The sequence below is a fragment of the Aspergillus brasiliensis genome, assembly GCF_001889945.1.
Source record: "Aspergillus brasiliensis CBS 101740 unplaced genomic scaffold ASPBRscaffold_20, whole genome shotgun sequence".
Taxonomy (NCBI): Eukaryota; Fungi; Ascomycota; class Eurotiomycetes; order Eurotiales; family Aspergillaceae; genus Aspergillus; species Aspergillus brasiliensis.
In genome coordinates, this window is record NW_027137461.1 from 16597 (window position 1) to 37586 (window position 20990).

General features: G+C 50.3%; 11 protein-coding genes across 11 annotated transcripts; 6 read left to right on the plus strand and 5 right to left on the minus strand.

The window, feature by feature from the left end:
* Positions 1-73: 73 nt before the first annotated feature.
* Positions 74-710, minus strand: ASPBRDRAFT_665485 (uncharacterized protein; the record flags this gene model as incomplete). Its single annotated transcript, XM_067628731.1, has 3 exons — positions 74-466; positions 525-623; positions 699-710. The coding sequence occupies 3 exons, from the start codon at positions 708-710 to the stop codon at positions 74-76; spliced, it is 504 nt and encodes a 167-aa protein (XP_067473727.1).
* Positions 711-953: 243 nt separating this feature from the next.
* ASPBRDRAFT_417666 (uncharacterized protein) lies at positions 954-1331 on the plus strand. Its single transcript, XM_067624652.1, has one exon. It carries the CDS (start codon positions 1001-1003, stop codon positions 1205-1207), a length of 207 nt encoding a protein of 68 aa, XP_067473728.1. The 5' UTR covers positions 954-1000; the 3' UTR covers positions 1208-1331.
* A 333-nt stretch (positions 1332-1664) lies between these two features.
* Positions 1665-2674, plus strand: ASPBRDRAFT_48769 (HpcH/HpaI aldolase family protein). Its single transcript, XM_067626159.1, has one exon. The coding sequence runs from the start codon at positions 1754-1756 to the stop codon at positions 2576-2578; it is 825 nt and encodes a 274-aa protein (XP_067473729.1). The 5' UTR covers positions 1665-1753; the 3' UTR covers positions 2579-2674.
* On the minus strand, positions 2623-4893 carry ASPBRDRAFT_59600 (fungal specific transcription factor domain-containing protein; the record flags this gene model as incomplete). Its single annotated transcript, XM_067628082.1, has 6 exons — positions 2623-3914; positions 3970-4283; positions 4338-4490; positions 4546-4745; positions 4819-4832; positions 4854-4893. The coding sequence occupies 6 exons, from the start codon at positions 4891-4893 to the stop codon at positions 2623-2625; spliced, it is 2013 nt and encodes a 670-aa protein (XP_067473730.1).
* A 344-nt stretch (positions 4894-5237) lies between these two features.
* On the plus strand, positions 5238-12030 carry ASPBRDRAFT_79090 (uncharacterized protein; the record flags this gene model as incomplete). Its single annotated transcript, XM_067629441.1, has 15 exons — positions 5238-5371; positions 5576-5680; positions 5736-5852; positions 5918-6814; positions 6861-6921; positions 6968-7543; positions 7818-8686; positions 8882-9192; positions 9230-9390; positions 9743-9840; positions 10180-10322; positions 10383-10522; positions 10576-10761; positions 10809-11810; positions 11866-12030. The coding sequence occupies 15 exons, from the start codon at positions 5238-5240 to the stop codon at positions 12025-12027; spliced, it is 4962 nt and encodes a 1653-aa protein (XP_067473731.1).
* Positions 12031-12344: 314 nt separating this feature from the next.
* On the plus strand, positions 12345-13316 carry ASPBRDRAFT_188287 (translin family protein; the record flags this gene model as incomplete). The annotated part of the gene is made up of 2 exons (XM_067620125.1): positions 12345-12604; positions 12689-13316. The coding sequence occupies exons 1-2, from the start codon at positions 12414-12416 to the stop codon at positions 13314-13316; spliced, it is 819 nt and encodes a 272-aa protein (XP_067473732.1). The 5' UTR covers positions 12345-12413.
* Positions 13317-13586: 270 nt separating this feature from the next.
* Positions 13587-14164, minus strand: ASPBRDRAFT_137571 (RPEL repeat-containing protein; the record flags this gene model as incomplete). Its single annotated transcript, XM_067618912.1, has 3 exons — positions 13587-13765; positions 13836-13936; positions 14016-14164. The coding sequence occupies 3 exons, from the start codon at positions 14162-14164 to the stop codon at positions 13587-13589; spliced, it is 429 nt and encodes a 142-aa protein (XP_067473733.1).
* A 984-nt stretch (positions 14165-15148) lies between these two features.
* ASPBRDRAFT_137793 (uncharacterized protein) lies at positions 15149-16473 on the minus strand (the record flags this gene model as incomplete). Its single annotated transcript, XM_067618931.1, has 2 exons — positions 15149-16299; positions 16353-16473. The coding sequence occupies 2 exons, from the start codon at positions 16471-16473 to the stop codon at positions 15149-15151; spliced, it is 1272 nt and encodes a 423-aa protein (XP_067473734.1).
* Positions 16474-16989: 516 nt separating this feature from the next.
* Positions 16990-18753, minus strand: ASPBRDRAFT_188295 (sulfurtransferase). Its single transcript, XM_067620126.1, has 2 exons — positions 17363-18753; positions 16990-17302 (listed from the first exon to the last, which is right to left on the minus strand). Exons 1-2 carry the CDS (start codon positions 18340-18342, stop codon positions 17248-17250), a joined length of 1035 nt encoding a protein of 344 aa, XP_067473735.1. The 5' UTR covers positions 18343-18753; the 3' UTR covers positions 16990-17247.
* Positions 18447-19272, plus strand: ASPBRDRAFT_48780 (anaphase promoting complex subunit 11). The gene is made up of 4 exons (XM_067626160.1): positions 18447-18827; positions 18889-18920; positions 18977-19040; positions 19093-19272. The coding sequence occupies exons 1-4, from the start codon at positions 18548-18550 to the stop codon at positions 19128-19130; spliced, it is 414 nt and encodes a 137-aa protein (XP_067473736.1). The 5' UTR covers positions 18447-18547; the 3' UTR covers positions 19131-19272.
* Positions 19273-19549: 277 nt separating this feature from the next.
* ASPBRDRAFT_137898 (uncharacterized protein) lies at positions 19550-20698 on the plus strand (the record flags this gene model as incomplete). The annotated part of the gene is made up of 1 exon (XM_067618941.1): positions 19550-20698. The coding sequence occupies one exon, from the start codon at positions 19550-19552 to the stop codon at positions 20696-20698; it is 1149 nt and encodes a 382-aa protein (XP_067473737.1).
* Between the last annotated feature and the right edge of the window lie 292 nt (positions 20699-20990).

The following is a 20990-nucleotide window of genomic DNA, read 5'->3' on the forward strand; positions in this document are numbered from 1 at the left end:
TCTTTTCTAGTCATATCATTAGAAAATACTCCACTTCCCTCCTTTTTGTCAGCTAAAAACCAACTTGAAGCAACTAGCTACCTGGTGTCTGCATATAAACGAAGATTGATTCATCAAAAATCACTCTTAGTCGAACCAACTCTCTGAACTCCATCAGATCAGCCATGTAGGTTGTTGCGACCTGATATGCGTGCGATCCCGGGGTAGCTGCATTTTGCACCGCTTGCCATGTGACAAATAGCTCATCAATACGCGAATTAAGCCAATTGGAGGCCCACTGAGCCATTCGTCGCATGAAATTTATCATGAAAGTTCTGAACAGATTAGGCGCACTGAAGTCTCTTTGCCCGAACACACTGTTGACTGCTTTCTGGAACACACCCAATTCGTAAATAGTCTCGCCATATGTGTCAACAAGGTGACGGTTAAGAAGCTGCTGGTCCAAGTACTCAAACACAGATATAACCTGAATTTAGCGAATGAAGTTAGCACATAAATAAATGATTGAAGGAGACTTCGCGTACCATTCGTATTTCATTCATCCCAGCCCGTCCAGCTCTCTCATCTGCCACGTTTAGATTCCTCCAAGTATCATCACCAAGCGGCTGCTTCCCTGCGAACAGCTATATGCAACCATTTAGCAATTTTCTCTTTACTGCATCAAAATTGCAAAGAGAAGGCTTATCATAGTAACATACCCTTCCTTTCATCGAGTTTGAGAAGTAATAGCTAGAAGAGAGATAATAGATAGTTAAAGAATATTTATTATATACTTAAGAATAAGATGCAGTGAAATAAAAGATAAGATTAGGGAGTAATAGATTATATACTAAAGAGTTTTCTGGCAGGGATAATGTATATAAATGCTGAAATGTATCTTTTGGATCTTTCTTTAGATAAAGAATATGTAGGTCCCTGAAAGAGGCCCTGAAGGACTGGTAAGAGCGGTGAGACGCCCATAAGTAGTCTTGGGTGAGCACAGTTATAGTAATCCTGTTGTATGTTTTTATCTCTTCTTTTTTTTTTTTTTTTTTTAATTTCTTTTTTTGTTACTTGTATCTGTCTACAAAGACAACATTATCTTAGAAATCAAATGAAATATAAGGACTTACGGGGTTTACGGGACCAGAGTAGGAGGTATAGGAGATTCCAGAGTGAAGCAGAGTGGCCCTCAAAGAAAAGGAAAAGTTATAAGTCCTACAGATGAAAGTTGAGGGTTAAAGTTATATATTTTAATTTTAAATCTAATTATTTGCTATATGGCTTTGTATTCTATGCTAGTACTATTATCACACCTGGAGTATTCTAAATATTTTTTTTATAACTTGATGATAGATTTGTTCGGCATGCGTATCGTCTGTCTGTATCACTGGGTTGTGAATAATCGATAACGTCAGAATTATACATATTGGCATTTAGTACAGAATAAATTAATGTGCAACATTCCTTTCCTGCAACTAAGCGAGCTCTATTTCATTCAACACTTGACTCATAAATGCAGCTACGGGCTAGTTCAATATTGTGAAGTGGACATTTTCCGGGATGTAGGACAAGTTCCGGATGCCATGGCAGACCACCAGCAGAGTCACCTTCCAGCTAGCGGATATTCTCCGGACTACGTCGAGACAACAGAATGACTCCTCACAAGGACTCATAATTGCCAACATATAAGAGACAAGTCAAAGTACATTCATCAAAAATAATTGCACAACAAAGAAGACTAAAACCCCCTGTTCTACCAAGCTACCTCAAAATGACCCAATCCGACCCCCAAACCACCAACATTTCCAATCCCTTCCGCACGCGCATCCTCTCCGGACAAATAACCCCCCTGCTTACAGCCAAATACCTAACCACCAATGAACTCCCCCTCCTCTGCAAAACCACCTCCATCCATGCCATCTTCATCGACATGGAGCACTCCGCCCTGGACATGCGCACCGTCTCGCAACTAATCCTCGCCTGCCACTGCGCCGGCATCTCGCCCGTTGTGCGCTCGCCCTCTAAATCCCACTTTCACATCAGCCGCATCCTGGATGCCGGCGCCTCCGCCGTGGTGATCCCTCACGTGGAGTCCGTCGAGGAAGTGAAAGAGATCGTGCAGCATGGGAAGTACGCTCCGCTGGGGAAGCGCGGCTGTACGAATAATCAGCCGGCGTTTGGGTTCCGACATGTGTCTACGAAGGTGCAGAATGCGGTGGTAAATGAGCAGACGATGTTGATTCCCATGATTGAGACGCCTGGGGCGGTGGAGATAGTCGAGGAGATTGTGGCGGTTGAGGGGGTAGATGGAATCTTGGTGGGCTCGAATGATCTTTGTTCGGATTTGGGGATCCCCGGGGGATATGATACTGCTGAGTATCAGGATGCTGTGAGGAGGGTTATTAAGGCTTGTGTGGATGTTGGAAAGCCTGTGGGTATTGGGGGCATTGGAGGAAGGTTGGATCTTTTGGAGATGTGGTTTCGGTTGGGGGCGACGTGGTCATTGGGTGGGCAGGATGGGGCGATGTTGCAGGCGGGCATGAGGCAGTTGAGTCAGAGGTATGAAGATATTAATGCGAAGTTGGAGAAGGAGTAGATGGGAGGGTTGTTTGTATATAGATTTTTATGTTTATAGTGACTTTATATGTCGTTCAGGAATTGACCAGCGACGGATGATCCATACACGTACTCCCCTAGCATGCCGGCCTCCATACTCCAGAATATATTGTCTCCAAATATATCCCAGGATAATAGCTGGTTTTCCATGGCAGTGTCTTGGATCTGTATCGAATGTACCTCGTTTGCTGTCCCATCAGGCGTCAGTATGGGCCACGAGTCATGCTGGATGGCTGGTCCATGAACATCGACTCCAGGATTCATAATACCGTCGAGTTGAAACTGTCTGCTGTCTCCACCTTGGTTTGCGAAACTTGATGGGATATGTTGCTCGCTATGCACTGCGTCTGGTCGTTGATTTCTTGTTTTGCGCAGAATGTCCGCTCGCAATGCTTCATACAAAGCAACATAGTGGACTGCATCAGGTAATCCCTCAACCATCAGCTTTAACGTCTTCTCGCCCTTCTTTACTGCATCAGAAGCGTCCTTGATAGTATGGTAATCAAGGTCCTCCACAACTGAAACACAGAACATGACAGACAAGCCCGCGGTGAACAAGGTTTGGAAGTAACTGCGGGTGTATGTCACAAGCGCTTGGTCGAACAATGCACAAAACGTAGTGATGGTCCCCACAGAATATTCAAGACAGATGTTGAGAAGGTCCCGCGGGGGTACATTATTCTGCTTGGGGACGAGATCAATCGCTTTGCGGATAATAAGTAATCGCTCTCGCATCAGGAGCAGATCGTACCACTCCTGCCTCTCAAAGAGGCATTTCGGGTTAGGAAAGACCGGAGCAGAGCTTCTCCAACCCTCTAGCTCGTTCAGTAGCTCATCCAGATCCAAATATATGGTTCCGCTGGCTGTGGCAAGTTCCATTTGTGACATGATCTGCTGGCCCGATTCCTTTGTCTTTTGTTGGAATTTGGTATGGATCTTTGAAGTGATCTTGCGCAGTCGCAGGCATAGTAAGAATACAGAAGTCTCGGTCGTATGGCTAGCACCTAGCTGCGTTGTGCCCAGTCGATAGAAAGAATCTAGATCCGCAAATACACCAGACTCACCCGCAAGGTCGAGCTCCTCGTCATCTGCGTCAACAGGGAAACCAACCTGGATATCTTTGTCAGCTATAGCGGGCGGGCGATCCAGCATCACCGAGGTATATCTATCCATCATGTAACACTGCCAGAATACCCGTCTCCGCAGTTGCTCATCTAGCAGATGGCCATCTGGGCTTTTTGTAGTGCGACATCTATGTAGACCCTGCTCGATACACATTCTGGTACTCAATTGGATCAATTCCCATATAGAGGTACCTGCAGTGGCGTGTGTCAGTCCTCTATATCCTCTCTGGGGAGTGGGATACCGCACCAATATGATAGTAAATGCCAAACCTGCTTACAAGCAAGAGGTCTTGGATAGACTCCAGGCCTCTTAGGAGGAAGCCCGCTTCAAGATGATTTAAGGCAGCAAGGAAATAGCCGTAAGGATGGTATTGGTGCTTGCCATTTCGGTAAAGTGGGATGGCACCAATGGCAAGAATCATAAATGCCCGAAATAGCTGGTGCTCTGATACTTGGCTGCCACTGGTATGTCCATTCTGCCGTTCCGAGAATAGTGCTTTGTATAGATCTTGCACGTATCGGCGCAGCAGAAACGGGTTCTGAACATGAGATGCTCCCAAGCTATGGTCGTCAGCGTGATAGTTATTGTTGTCTCTAATCAACAGAGATGCATACTAACTATCAAACACAGCCAAGGCCTCTTCGGCTGATGGCAGTGGATTCTGTTGCACACTTGTCTCTAGGATTGTAGCCCTCTTGGATAAATTGTGTAACAGCTTCTGGTTTTGCTCCCTCCATCGAGGATCGGTGAATAGGAAACTCATGAAACTATTGGTTGATGTCAATTTGCGGTCCATGCTTTCAAAGGACTATGAACCCCTACCTAATTCCAGCGCCCTCGGTATAATTGGGGGACAAGCTTGTATCTGTGTCGTGTGTGTCGTGTGCATTCTCGGTTTCAACAATCCGATCTGAGCTGCTATATGAAGTGGACACTAGATTCCTGCTGTCTTCCGGCGAATGATGCTCTGTATCATGCGTCAAGGGTTCTATGTCGATAGCTCCTGTTTGAAGGCTTAGAACCTTCTGTTCCAATTCGTATATATACCTTAAGAAAGTCAGTATCTACTTCTAAAGGTAGATGGAGGCGACTTACTCGCGCGAAACTGGCTCACTGCTATTCAGGCTCACGGTCAAACAAGCCTGGCCATTTTTCATACACGGTGAGCATTTTGGACGAGCGTTGTCACACTAATGCCGTCCCTTGGTCAGATCCCAAGCTCTATTGATGAGATTCACTTCTACACTATCAAATTCATTACCTTGGCCTTTTTTGTGTAGCACGACTGACATGCTGGGAGTCGTGGGAGTTGCCTGTTTCCAACTTCGCTGGTCATATTGCTCAGGCAGTTGGGAGGGATAAAATTGACGGTCATTACCACTACGGAGATCAAAATCGGTCGATTAGTTATTCCCTTCTTCCTGCTACTGCATCTTCTTACCCCCAGAAACCCACTGTCAGAAACTGTGGGGAAATAATCTGGGGAAGTGAATAGCCTCGGCTATCTCCTGGCCATGCGTTGCACCTTTCCCGTAGGTCACTGGGACTGGTCTACAGGCAGTGTACTGGTTACTGTACCGCTTAGGCGTGTTACATGCATATTATTATCATTAGAAGTAGCTAATGCAGCAAATGGCAAGATCATATGGTAATTATTGCCGTCAAGACGCACATCTCTGCATCGGACAATGTCCGCAGGATCAATCACCCGCTTTGAGGCTTCGGAAAATCTCCGTCGCACAGCTTCCCCGCATCCAAGAAAAGGATACTCCCCGGGAATAGCGCACGTCTTCCACCACTATAGCACAATGGCCATCTTACATGCTCTAATGTTTCATGTCTAGCCATTGAGCCATGGAGGAAGGCCGTCGGACAAGTCCTACGCCCGGGAGTCCCACGGCACAACGGAGAGTCCAGGCCTGCGAGAGATGCTGGAAACGGAAGCAGAAGGTGATCGGTCCACTTCAACTATTTGCATAAGCCTTTGCTAAGCCGGTATAACAGTGCGATAGATTGTTGCCTGTATGCACAGCCTGCATTGAAGCGAAGGCCAAGTGCTGTCCTCGCAGCGTCCAGTTAGGGGGCACCGCAGAAGATGCAAGCGGACTATCGAATGCTGCGCTTCCAGAGTAAGCGCCCCCACTGACTCTGCCATCGTCTGGATTATTCCATAGCACCTCTTGACATGATTCAGTTACATTGAGACGCTTAAGAGGAAGGTGGAAGATCTGGAGAGTGAGTCTCGGCGCCAGCGGCCTCGTCTTGCAACCGACACAAGCGATGGAAGAACATCACAATCACCGAACAACCCGACGGAGGCCGCACAAAATAGCCCACAAACCTCTCATGACACCCCATTGACGGAGCAATCCAGTCTCACTGAAAGATCGGTGCAGGCAGCGATGGGGGAAATCGAATTCTTGTCCCGCAATGCTATGGCAGAACCTCGTGGTGAGGCAAGTGGGTTTCCCCAGGAACTGGCGATAGGAAGTATGATCAAAGCTTCCCTTGCTATTTCAGGGAGAGATCCAACACGGTCCTTATGTTCTTTGTCCCCCAAGCCAAGCTACACAGCCATGTTGGGACAGGCCCCTACACTCACCAGAGAAATTGCGGTTGATTGTATGGATCGTTTCTTCGACGGAACCAAAGCTCTCTGTCCGTATATCGACGAGGGAGAACTGCTAGGATATCGTGATTCTTTCTTCAATAGTAGCCAGGAACCCCAAAAGACGTCGTATACCGCCTTCCGAGATTTTAACGTGTATATGGCAGCAGCGATTGGGATCCTACTTTCTCCCGAATCGAGTGTTGAAATGTTCGCCAGTAGCTTGCACAGCGCAGCCATGCAGAGATTCCCTAGTATACTCGGGGGCAACGATGACATGAACATGTTGCATTCTTTGGTGTTGTTGATCATTTACTCGATGTTTTCATCGACTGGGGGGTCCACATGGCATCTTGTTGGCTTGGCCATGAAGAAGGCGATATCGTACAGGTTTCACAAAGAGCCACTTTCCGACCTTAGCATACCCGAGGAAAAGCTCAATCGGAGACGAAGTATATTTTGGAATTTATACATACTTGATAGGTATGTGCTTCTTCGGCTTCCATCGGCAGTGGCTTACAATCTGCAGGACTATTAGCTGCGCCATGGATCGGCCATTCAGCATCGAGGATGAAGACATCACGCTTCAGGTACGTCTCAGGAAGTACCCTCAGACGTGTGCTAACGTCATTGAAGCACCCATCCTATGGTGGAGGTATTCATTCGTCAGACTCGCTTGACTTCCCGGCGTACGTTGTCATGCACGCTCGACTAATGTCGAAGATGCGAGGCTCTTCACGTCAGCAGTCAATCTTCCGCTACGGAAGCCTCTCCTACTGGAGAGACATACCAAGGGGAATGATGGGGCCAACTATATCACCGGCTTGCTCTCGAGCAATACGGCAGCTCACCTGTAGGGCAATGGTCTGCTTAGCGCAAGTAAGTGGTTTCGAGCGAACCACAATAGGACTTTTTGGGACAGCCCGTACAGTTCGACAAGATGTAATGAATACTTGTAATGATTATATCAACAACGAGTATATGGCCGTGGAGAACGATTGTTTCACAGGATCGTTTGTCGACGCTTTCGATATCTTTTCTGCGGGTGTGGTGATTATTTGCCTCAGAAGAATATCGCCATCGTTTGGGCCGTCAGACGCAGCCAGCGTTCTCAACAAATGTACTGCTCTGTTGACTCTTCTCGGAAAGAGATTCTCGGGACTGAAAGCTTTTTGCAAAGTACTATGGTGCTTGCAGGAGTCGGCAGACATGGTAGGTGACGAGTATCATCAAATAGCGCTTGCATCAGACCTTCAGAACTGACAAAATGAGTCACAGATAATTGACGAGTTACCGGGAATAGTCCCTCATGGCCTCCAAGTAATGATTGAGGGTGCATTCCGCAGTAATCGCGCAGTTCGTTGACTTGCGGATTGGCCTTCGGAGAATGCCCGCCGGACAGAATCCGTATCACTCGAACATATATTATGGCAACAAATGCCTATCAATGAGGGGAATACAACTAGTTACATTGTTTATCTGAGAGCTTCGTTTCTACTCATTTCTCGATATCATGGCACCCAGCAGAGACGATGACTTGGTTTCTTCCTGCCAATCTGCTGCGGATAAACCAACAGTGTATGTCCTTGACACATTCCCTCCCAAGGCAATCGAACACGCCAAGACATTATTCAATATTATCCAGCCCCAAGACGAAGAGTTTCAAGACTGGAGACAGAATGCACGAGCTTTGTTGATCCGAGGTTCATATCTTACCGCCAAGGACGTTGCCAGTTGCCCGAATCTCATTGCCATTGGCAAGCACGGAGTGGGAATTGATAAGATCGACCAAAATGCCTGTGCCGAACGAGGTATCAAGATCCTCAACACCCCTGGAGCAAACGCGCGAGATGTTGCTGAGCTGGTCATTGCCCTTGCTCTATCGGTTGCTCGTGGCATTCGGTCCATCACAACTCGCCAAATGTCCAAGCCCGTCCCCAAGGAGACCTGCAACGGACTGACGCTGTACCGAAAGACCGTCGGAATCATCGGCATGGGAAATATTGGACGCACCGTCGCCGAGATATTCCGGGGCGGCTTTGAGACCGACATCATCGCATATGATGCTTATATGCCGGACAATATATGGACGCATATCCCGCACACCCGCGCCAACAGCATCGATGAAGTCATTACCCAAGCAGATGTCCTCTCTATACATGTCCCTCTCACCGACGAAACACGAGGCATGATCTCTTACGACCAGATATGCATGATGAAGCCGGAAGCCATCCTGATCAATGCGGCTCGGGGAGGCATTGTCAACGAACAGGACCTCACCCGGGCACTATCAGAAGGCCGCCTTCGGGGTGCCGGGCTAGACTGCCACGAACAGGAGCCTCCTAGCTTTGAGAAGTACGGTCAACTGTGGGAGAACCTGAATGTGATCAGTACACCGCACATTGGAGCTGCCACGTCGAGGGCACAATTAGCGAGTGCTACCGCGGCGATTGACAATTTGCACCAGTACCTGTCGTGTCTGTGATAGTTTACACAATAGATGCAATACTATTTCTCTCTTCATAATACTACATAATACGGAGTAACTAGATCATATTTTAGCTTTAGCAACCCTCCCCCCAACCACCCCCCTACAATGCCACCTCACAACCTGGACATTCCCCTCCAAACTATCCGTAATAAACAACGACCTCCCATCCTCCCCCCCAAACGTACAATTCGTCAAATTCCTCCCCCCATCCTTCGCAGTGACAATCCTCGCCTTGGGCACCCCCTCCCTATCCACCACAAACACACACCCCAGACTCGGATGACAGACGAACAAACTCCCCTCCTCATCCACCGCCAACCCATCCGGGCCCGCACATCCAAACGACTGGAAAAACAATCCCACCTTCGACGTACTCCCATCGCCATTCAAGGGTAATCTCCACACAGAATTCTGCCTCGTCATAGCAACATACAAGAACCGCTCATCGGGAGATAACACCAGTCCGTTCGGAGATATCCCGTTCGATACGAGACAATCTAGTTTCCCGTCGGGTGAGAGCCGGTATACCCTCCCGGAGGGATCCGTCATCCCTGTTTGGCCCTGGTCCGTGAAGTAGATCTCGTTCCGGGAGGAGATGATTAGGTCGTTGGGGCCTTTGAATCGTTCGAGGTTGCGTCGGGTGAGGAGGGGTGTTAGGGTTTGGGTTGTGGGGTTGAAGAGGAGGATGCCCTAGACTTTATTAACACTTTGCTTCTCGAAACTATGTGCAGGAGGGAGTTGTGATGGGGGTATGCACCTGCTTATAATCCGCAATCACTAAACATCCATCTTCTCGAACAACCAGCCCGTTGGGTTCCCCGTCGTAGCGGATACATTCGGTCACTTCCTTGTTCTTGTCTATCTTGAGGATCCTCCCGTAGGGAATTTCTACGACGTATAGATCACCGTCCCGGGTGTAGACCGGCCCCTCGAGGAAGATATCTGATGCTGGACGTGCCGAGCCGCTGCGCCACTCGGTTGGTTGGCCTGTGCAGCGAAGATGTGGGGGGATACGGACGTAGATTTCCGCTTGGATGGTTGGGGGTGGTGGATAGAAGTTCATTTTGCAGTGTAGTAGTGTTCAATGGGTTGATTATTATGATGTGGCTGGTTCGTGTTGACGAGTCTCGTTGGTTCCCGCAATTTCTCGCTTATATACTAACTACTGTAGTAGTGCCATTTCGTTGCAACAGGACTGGATCCGATCCGGATCGGACATTTCCCGATGGTGGACTCCGATTTGGGATGGTATGTTGTGGAGGTGCTAGGGTTATTTATAAATTGAAGATCTGGGGTTACCCCGTGCTAGTCAGTTGTTGGGGTCTGGGGAATCTGTTCGTCTCTGTGCCGTGTGGAGTGTTCAATCAGTTGTCAAAATGGGTCTGATTACTGAGACGAGAAAGGCGATTCAGGATGCTCCGAAGGGCATGTTTAATGCTTATGTGTTGATGTGTACGTGTGTGTTTGCGTTCGCTGGTATAGCTAAGGGGTTTGATGAAGGTATTTACAACATTCAGCGTGTGGGATGTTGGATAGCTAATTGTTGTCTGCTGTTTATAGGAAACATTGCGTCGCTTGTTACCCAGCCGCACTTCAAGGGGAAATTCGGCATTGATCATTTGGCGGAGGACGAGTATGCGAACACGAAAGGGTGGATTGTCTCTATCACTACTGCTGGTGCGGTTTTCGGATGTCTCGGGGTATGCTTCGTTGCGATATACGTTTGTGGTCTGGCAGCACTAACGTGGTGCAGTGTCCTCGAATTAATGATCAGCTCGGACGACGATGGACTTTTCGGCTCTCGACTCTCATCTATATTGCGGGAATTCTCGGGCAAGGACTGTGTAATGGGAATCTTTCAGGGTTGTATGCTTCGAGGTTTATTGCAGGACTGGGGTTGGGGGTGCTTACTATTGTGCCGCCTATCTATATTTCGGAGGTATACACCCCAAATCAATGAAGTCTGCATCGTGCTAACAGTCATAGATTGCACCTAAGACGATCCGTGGTCTTCTTACACTGCAGCATGCTGCCTGTCAGCAGCTAGGCGTTGTATTCGGCTTCTTCATCAACTACGGAGTGACCAAAAGCTACCCTGGCGGTGATAAACAATGGATGCTCCCTACACTACTACAACTTCTGCCTGCCACAATATGGCTACTTGGATCATTCCTCTGTTGCGAATCACCCCGGTGGCTACTATACAAAGGCAAACGGCACGAAGCAGCCGCGAACCTAGTCAAACTCCGCCACCTACCACTCGATCACCCCATCATCGTAGCCGAACTAGCAGGCATGGACGCCCAACTTCTCTTGGAGACTGAATCAGTCGGCGAAGCCACAATATGGGAATTACTAAAGGAGACACTCATCCCAGTTGAAAACCGACGTCGCTTCTTCCTCATCTTCATGGCAAACCTCCTCTCCCAATGGTCCGGAGCCAACGCCATCACGCAATACTCACCCACTATCTTCGGCTACCTCGGCATATCCGGCGACGAGTCCACCTTTCTAGCAACGGGAATCTACGGCGTCGTCAAATTCGCCAGTACACTCGCCTTTGCCCTGTTCATCGTTGACTTTATCGGTCGACGTCGATCCCTCATTACAGGCATCTCCCTGCAGATAATCACATTAGTCTACGTGGGAGCTTACCTCGGCGCTACGAAGGACATGACCTCAGTCCAAATCAGCAATACACCCAGTGCCTCGCGTGCTTCGACAGCAGCTATCGTGGCGATTTACATCCATGCCGTGGCGTGGAGTATTGGGTGGTTCGGGATTCCCTATCTGATCGGGTCGGAGATTTTCCCGATCAGAATCCGGTCGTTGAATGTGTCCATTTCGATGGCGTTCCATTGGGCATTCTATTTTGGGTGTTCGAGGGCCATGCCGAGTTTGTTGGCTGCGACGCATCGGTGGGGTGCGTTTGTGTTCTTTGGTTGTATTTGTGTGGTCGGGTTGGTGTATGTGTTTTTTGCTATGCCGGTGAGTATACCCTATTGTTTGGGTGGGTTGAAGTGGGAGCTAATCGGGTATACAGGATACGACAGGACGGTCATTGGAGGCATTGGATAGTCTGTTTCAGCGTCCTTGGTATACGGTGTATCGGGTGGCATATCCGTCTAGTGAGGCTGTTCGTGTGGAGAGGGAGGATGCGAAGTTGGGGATGGGGGCGGAGGCAGAGCATGTTGAGCGGGCGTGAAGGACTCTTAACGTAGTTAGTTTGAGTAAATACTACTTTGCAATGTATTCATTTTGGCTTATCACTGTAAATAGTGAATACCCACCATGAACACATCCATAGCAAATGAATAACACATATTCAATCTACCCCAAGTGATCTCGCCGCCAGATCAGATAAGATAACAATATCGATCACCCCAAAGCAGTAAAGCCCCGCGCCAATAATGACATCTTCTCGCCCAGTTTCCTTCCGTCGCATCAGTTCTCCCTCTTCCTCTCCTCCCACACAACAGCCCGTATTTCATCACCCATTGAACTTATCCCATGGCTGGAACCAAACGCACTTGGGACGGACAACCATCACCCACCACCATCACAACCACAACCGCCCCTCAACCACCCACCATGGCAGACTCAGACTCCGCCACAGACCAACAACAGCAGCAGCAGCAGCAGCAACAACCCAACCCATTCATCAACATCTTCACCACCTTCCGTGACGAACTCGACGAACACCACGACCGTCGCGAACGCATAATAAAAGCCAGTCGCGACATCACCGCCCTCAGCAAGAAGATAATCTTTGCTTTGCAGAGGTATGCCCCCACCAATGCCTCCTCCCCACCACTAACACACACACACACCTATACACCTACTAACATCCCCTTGATACTACATAGAATCCGAACCCTCAACACCCCCCTCCCCCCCTCCCTCACCAAAGAAACCACCACCCGCTTCACCCAAATAACCACGCACTTCACCTCCCTCCTCCCGGACCTTACCCCGGCACCCAACACCCACCGGTACATGCGCCAACTCAGCCCGGCAATTCAGGAATTTATCGAAGCGGTATCCTTCCACCATTACTTGACCACGCAGTCACTGATTACTCTCGAGGAAGTGAGGAAGCTGCTTCCTGAAGGGATTCTGGTCACCGAGGAGGATTATCTGCTAGGACTGTTTGATTTAACCGGGGAGATGATGCGGTTTGCGGTTACGGGGTTGTCTGCTGGTACTTCTACTTCTGAGGATGGTGAAGGTGGTGGTGGTGGATTGGGACCAGAGCAGAGAGGTATCGTGGTGGATTTGAGGGAGATGAGGTGCGGGTTTGAAGGGTTGAGTGTGCCCGGGAGACATCGTGGGGTTATGTTGAGGGATATGGGGAAGAAGGTGGATGTCATGCAGGGGAGTGTGGAGAAGGTGGAACGCGCGGCGTATGGGATTTTGGTCAGAGGGAGGGAGAGGCCGAAGGGATGGAGACCGGATTTGGTAGTTGCTGGTGGTGGTGGGGAGGATGAGTATTGATCCATGGTCTTGGGGGATGTGATTATCTACACACTGGATGATGAGTATCCATAATGATGTATGTACGATGTACATTGAGCATCGAACTATCCACAAAATCATGAAAATAACCACTGCATGAACATGAACATGAACATTTACTCATCAATCGTGTACGAGTATACTAGGTACTCATTATCTTAAAAATCATCAATCAATCAAATAAAATCAATCAAATCAAAACACCAAACACCATATCCATCCATCAATCATATCATCTCTTCTCGTCCCCTAAACAGTCGGAACCCTCGGATCCTCATCCTCCGTCAAAATGCCCTGCGAGATCAGATCCTCAGGATTCGGCCGATTCTGAATCTTCTGGTCAAGGTGATCAGCCAGCATATGTTTCTCGAGTTCACGAGCATTCGCCTGCAGTGCGGGGGCAGCATGAGTAGTCGGGAGGATGTTTCCTGTATCAATATCATTACCAGCAGTCAGTAGTGCTCTTCTCGAAGCCTATAAGGTAGATGATGGTCATACGCTCAACCAGCTCCTCACGCTCAGGACGGTGTTCGAGATGTTTCTTGAGGGTGTCTGTGGTGACTTGGCGGGCGAGTTCTTGTTGGGTTGCTTGGAGGGAGCTACTACTGTTAGGTATTCCTCTTGAAGATCATGTAGATATGACGTATGTATAAATATAGATAGGGAGGGGAAGCGTACGGAGCAACATTCGTATTCAGAAGAATATGTCTATCTTTGAGATCCTGCACGTCGGGCCGTCTCTGGAGATGCTTCTCCAAGGAACTGCGACGTTCTGGGGATGCGGAGAGAGGGGTCTCGTCGATGCTGGTAGCTGTGTTGGTATCCATTGCGGGGGTAAAGTTATGTAGCTGTATCTTGGCTGCAGTTATGGGATGGGGTGGGATCAAGTATGCTATGTTGTGGGTAGAACGCTGAGAGATGGGGCTAGTATATATACAGCAGGAGGCAGAGTGAGTGGGCTGACTGACGTAGGAAATAAAGAAATGGTGGTTGTCCAGGGGATTTAAGAGGGGAGGTCAAGTGATGCGTGCGGAGGACGAATCCACGGGACTGCCGCCGAGGCTCCACTGGACGATGTCATCACACCTGATCTTCACTACAACATTCAGGATTCGGATTCAGTCAGTCACACTGTTGCATTCGTACTGCACGAGGATAGTTAACTAGTTAGCTAAGTAGCAAGTAGCAAGCAGCAAAGCAAGTTGCATTGCAGTTAAGGTAAGCTCGTTAACATATCGCCAATCTGCTTCCTCCCAATTATCTCCGTAGCAATCGAAAACATGTCCAACAAAGTAACGCAAAGAATGACTGCTATATCTGTTTTGTAACTGCAGAGTAGAATGTCGAAAAGCGGCCTGAGAAATTGCCCACCACAAAACGTGGCTAGGAGAAAAAGTTTCTGCTCGAATTCTCCCAGTAGCTGGAAGGAATTGAAAGCAAACCGCCTGTCCCTCCATCCTGAACGGAAAGCAACGCCATATGATGAGGACCAGTGAGCAACCCAGCATCTACTACGCCTCTCGCAGCCTCAGCGACGCCCAGAGACTTCACCCGGAAGATGGCCATGCTGGATCGAAAGTCCCGTATTCGATTTCCTCGCGTCTACCGCATTTTCGCATCCATGCCGTCTGTCCAGGACCTGTCGCCCATCAACGTAGCCAGTCGAATCCGACACCAAGCCTGACCTTAGGCAGCCCGGGAATGGCAGAACATATTCCTTCTGCTTCGTGTAACAACCACAATGGTCTATTTCAAGTTTGAGAAATATTCAATCCGTCCATCTGCACAGACTGACGGACCCAACCATCCGGTCAAGGAACCCAGAGCTTACCACGGCCGCGGCTGCTACCGCGCGAAGGACCCCGAGAACCACCACGGCGACTGTTCGAATAGTTCCGAGATGCCCCCGCCATGCCCCGTGCGGCCCCAGACTGGGTGCTCAGATCAACCGTGGGCTGCTGCTTGGTTACACCCAGCGATCGGCTAAACGAGTTGGGGTCAATGGGCTGCGTGGGAATCTCCATCGTAGCCTCCACCGGCGGGGCGACAGACTTGAACGCAGCGGCCTTGCGAGTAGTGCCGCCGCGCGAGCCACCCCCTCTCGTAGATCCTTTGCCGCGACCGCGGGGAACGAAAACAAGCTCATCCTCATCGCTTTCATCCTCGTAAGAGAGAAGAGACTTCGGTTCGGTGGTAGTCGTCTGGGTCTTCTCCACGTACTTGCACCGGTTCTTGTACTCCCGCTCCTCGTACTGGATAGATGTCCGCAGCTGATGGATGTTCTTGACTCCGATACCGAATTTCTGCGCCCAGACCTGAGTGGGCCGATCGTTGCTGATTAGAATACAGGTCTTTGCTGCGTTGGCTGCATCAGGGCCGCTGTGCAACCGCCACAAGAGGGCACTGAGCAGCGGTCGGAGCATCAAAGGAACCGTCGGGATAGTGGACCCCGACGCAGAACGACGGTGCCCACTCTCTGGCTTCTTTTTCGCATCCTTGCCGACTCCATTGACAACGTGAGAACTCGCACACTCGGGGCTGGTCCGGGAGCTCCTGGAGGACGGTCGGGATGCAGGGGCGCTATGAGTGCCGTTGGACGTGATCGAGACGGCATCGGATTCCTTCTTGAAATTCAACTTGTTGAGAAGCATTTGCGACAGATCGTCGGGGACGGCGCCGTTCTTCTTCGTCTCTTTGGTCTTATCCTCGCGGTTCCGCTGCGCCACCTGGTCGTCCGGAAGAACTCCATTGGTGGCCTCGGGTTCCTCCTCAAACTCCGGGAGGAAGTACTTCTCTGCTTCGGCCCAGTTCTCATACTGTTCCATGGGGCCTTGTAGGATGACTCGTTCGGCGGAAATGTTATCTTTGCCGGAGGTAACACGATCGAGGAAACGGACAGCCTCCCGGGCATTGATGGCGACTTGGGATCCGGCTCTCTTCAAGGCGTGGAGGCGTTCGAGGGCTAAGGAGGCATCGGGTCAGCAGATATAGGCTGCGTGTCATCAAGTCACTCACTGTAGAGAGGAACGATAAGAGTAATGGCGCCATTAGTGGTCCATTTTTTAATTTCGCTGATATTGGTGGTTAACGCCGTCTCGTCGACGGCACAGTGGAAGACCTTGCGTCCGGTCGACATGGCGGGCTCAGGTAAGGTCGACAGGACCGGTCGCGTAGGTGAAGGGTAAAAGACTGGAAAGCCACAAAGGGCCCTAGACCGAACAGCTTGCTGTAACGACTGCGACCGAGCCGCAGGCGTGGTTAGCGTGGTGCTGGAAGCCCGCGAGGGAGGTTTGGATTGGGATTGATGGAGGCGGAGGGCCTGGGAATGTGGGGGCCCTGGCTCGAGGACCAGAACCATAGCCATTCACGGCTCTGATAACCGGCCAGATGCCCGAGTAACAGAGATGAATCACTTACAATGAAAACCTCGCTCACTAGGGAAGATCATCTGCAGCATTTTGGGGTGTAAAAAAAGCGATCGTCGATGGCAAAGAATCGAGGCGAGATGGTGAGCGAGGAATGAATCCATCAGCGGATCAACTGAAAGCCGCGGGATTCGCCTGGGCCTGACTAAGCGCCAGACGGACTCGACCGAATTTCTGGTCATCATCGTCATATTCACCACCATCGATTGTTCCCTCAGAACACAACACGCCGCTGTCATACCCCAATGACTCAATGGTCGCCCGGAAGTGATCATCATGTTTACCCATTACTACACGCTTATCTTATTTGGGTTTCCCCGTGTACATTCTAGACGGTTCGATCTATATCTGGTATATCTGGTATAACTGCGGTTGCGAAAATCGAGGAGGGGAAGAACGCTATGTCATACAAGACCCGATGATCATCAGGCCAAACCAATTTCCTCATCTTCACCCCCAACGTCAGCTGTCCTATCCTCCCGTCCTTACGTTGCCTTCTTGATGAGACCCTCCTCCGGCTTGACACGTTGTGCCCACTCACTGTCGCCAATGTCAGCCACTGCACCTTGGTAGAACGCCAGGGATTGGGTAAGAACTTACGTCCAGCTGCCATCGTATACTCTCCGTAGGTTGGGCTCTCCAAATTCCGCTTCACCTAGTGCCGTCTCAATGATCGTCGCTGTTACACCAGTGCCACACGAGCTGATAATGGACTTGGACTCATCGATATCCTTTCCTTCAAAGATCTTGCGTAGCTCAGGCCCCGGAAGATAGGTCTTGGTCTCCGGGTCCAGGAGCTGTTGGAAGGCCAAGCTCTGGGATCCAGGAATATGGCCCGACGACAGGCCCGGACGTGGCTCCGGATCAGTTCCCGCCCAGCGGCCGTACGAGCGTGCGTCCAGGATCTCCACTTCCTTTGCGCCCTCCTTTCTATGCTCCTTGGCAATCTCCTTCAGCTCCCGGTAAGGGATCACGAGCTTCGAGTCATACGTAGGTACCGGGTAGTTGGTCCTCTCCGGCTGAGAGGGCTCCCCAGTCTCCGTCGGGTATCCTTCGCGAACCCACAGCCTGTAATTGTTGAGGAGATGAACTCGAGGGTGACCAAAGACCCGCAGGGTCCATCCGACACGGGGAGCACTGAAGATGCCCAGCTCTTCTGTATCGTAGACCACCACCTCATCGTCGCGTCGAATGCCAAGCTCACTCATGGCTTCGGCAAACGTTTCGGCGGTAGGAAGCATATGCGGGTAGGGCGACTCGTGGTCCTTGACTCCATCTAGGTCGAAGAAGCGAGCCTCGGGGATGCGATGCTTGCGGAAGATGTCAATGCCTTTGCGACCCTCAGGGTCGTTCGGCATGAACCAGGCGGCGCATAGTGGTACCACGCGAGGCGAGGTGGAGATCTTCGTGCGCGGGTTCTTCTTGAGCGCGGTATCCAGCTCCTTGGGGGTAATCAAATATGAGGAGAAAGAGAATTGGCGACATTGGGCCGGTTGTCGGGCTTGGTGTGCAATGGACATGGTGGACCGAACTAGGCGAGTCGGTGAAGGGATGGAATTCCGAAGAGTTACAAACGCCATATTGCGAGGCGGGGGGGAGATGCAGTAGTTATGGGAATAAACTTGTCAAGGATTATTTACATTCCGCTCAGACCGTAATGTCTGATTAACCCACCTGCAGGTCCGGAAGATGAATGAGGGGGGGAAGAAAGGAAGAGGAATTAGTGGGAAGCGCAAGATCAATGGACAATGACGGGAGCTTCGCTATCAGTGCGTCTCCTCGCAAATGCGGAGGTGGCCATGTGAACTTCGGGAAAGTCTGTCCGCTTATCGCCCCGGTCCACTTCCACCACCTTCCCTTGACTCCCCCTTCGTCCCGACACTAAACGAGAAACCCCCAGTTGCAATCCAATCATCCTCAGCCATGAAAGTCACCATCAAAGAGTGGAACGCCGTTGCTACTTGGCGCTGGGATATGCCCGACGATGAAGTGTGTGGTATTTGTCGGGTGCAGTTTGATGGTACCTGTCCGACCTGTAAATTTCCAGGTGATGATTGCTCGCTATGTATGTCAACCACAGTCTCCCTTTTCAGCTGCCATGGTTATTAACCGGATATTTTCCACAGTACTGGGAAAGTGTGGCCACTCTTTTCATATGGTGCGATTGTGGATCTTGATGTTCTCATCCTGAAGACGAAACACTAACAAACCCAGCACTGCCTCATGACCTGGATCCAACAAGAGTCCTCCAAGGGACTCTGTCCCATGTGCAGACAGAGTATGTCAAGGAGGTTCCTGCATTTATCGACGAGTGCTAAATCTGGCTGCAGAATTCGAGTGGAAGCAAAACGACGAGGAAGATGAATAGCAACTTCAGTACTCTCCAAGCGAAGTGGGCTATTGAAGGCGTTGGTGGCTCCTTGCAAACTATGATACCCTGCGACTGTATTCCTTCTTCTAATATAGAACTATTATTCTTATACTACTCATGATTTAAATATATATTTGAGCATGGATACTCGAGTATCCGTGCACATAAACAACCTCTGTTTACCGCCGATCGGGGTCACCTGACGCTATCGATAAGGCAGCAGATGATCCGCGACGAATGCGGCGAGTTCCCCAGAGATAAGTACTTAATGTTAGTTAACTACGGGAAGCTTTGCTTGCCACTCCCGAGCATCTCAGGTACCGGCCCTGCCCTGTCACGCTCACGTTCCATCACCTCTCCCTCTTTGTCTCCCTCCCTGTCAACTTCCTTCTAACCATGTAGCTCCCCCCCCAGACATGTCTCTGCCCAAACACACCTCTCCATCTCCCTTATCCTCCTCACCCTCCCGCCAATCAGTCCGCCGTACCTCAGGATCTCGCCCCCAGAGCATCATCGACCGGCCCGGCACCGCCCAGCAGGTCACCGACATTCCGGAGGAGCACAATACTCACGAAGCTGCGCCTGCACCAACCTCAGCTCCAGCGTCAACTCCAACTCCACAAGTACATCCCCCTGCAGAGCACGAACGACCCCACGAGACAACACCCACCTTCCAACCCTTCTTCACCTTAATCGAAGACGCCAACTCCTCCGAATACCACCACCCCACAGTCCACTACATCTTCTCCGACGATGACACGGACATCGTAACCGAAGCGGCCCTACGCGCCCTAGAATCAGAGGCCGACCCCTTCTTAACCAACGGAAAGCGGAAATCCAAACCGACGCAAGACCCCAGTCACCACCCGCACGAAGCAGACGGTACACAGGGCACATACCCGGAAGACGAGGAATACGCCCACCAGAGGAAGGAATCCCTCCTCCCGGACCCTATCCCAGGCGTCCGTGATAATTATGTGATCCTCGATATAGACTATGCGTCCCCAGACGGTGCACAGACCGAGACGGCAGGCTCGAACCCCGATGGCGCGGCCAGCGCTCACGAAGCCCAAGGAACAGGACCTTCGCTGCCGCAACAGCAACAGCAGGGTCAGAATCAATCATCTGCGCAGAAATACACCGTGACCTCTGCACATAGTTTATCGCCCGCATGGCAGGTTCTGAATACGCAACTGGTTCCGGCTCCTACCTTCGAGAATAACAACTCAACCGGGGGACAACCGCCTAACGGGAGTCTGATGCTCAAGATCAAAGGCACGGCCGGTCTGCCTATGAATATGCCGGGGAAGGATAAAGATAGAGAGAGGAGTAGTCAGCGGTTGGAGGATATGATGGATCAATTCGCGAAAAGATTAACGGAACTGAGACAAGTAATTGGTGCGGAGGAGCAGGCGGAAGATGCGGAACGGGAAGTAGAGGGCGACGTGACACTGCCTGAGGAAGGAGATCCTGAAAGTGCTCCTGCGGTTGATACTGAAGAGCCGATCGGAGACCAGACTCATGTTGAGGGTGGTGGGAATGAAGGACAATCTGCAGAAAGTTGAGCTGGCGAGTGTACACGGCCTTGGACTAGTCACGGAATCATCCAGTTCGCAATTACACATTAAATGCACTTGGCTCCTAGAGAGTGCGCTCTTAGGCACCATATTACTTATCCTTGGGTCTTATGTTATGAGAATATTGTGACGCATTCATAGCCACGAATAGCTAAGCTCCATGGTATCAAACGACGAGGTATCTATACCAGTAACGAAACATTTGTAACACAAACTCCCAAACACCAGATTGCAAAGTCTCAGAAAAATCACCCATCCTGCATTTAAAAATCAAGTACCC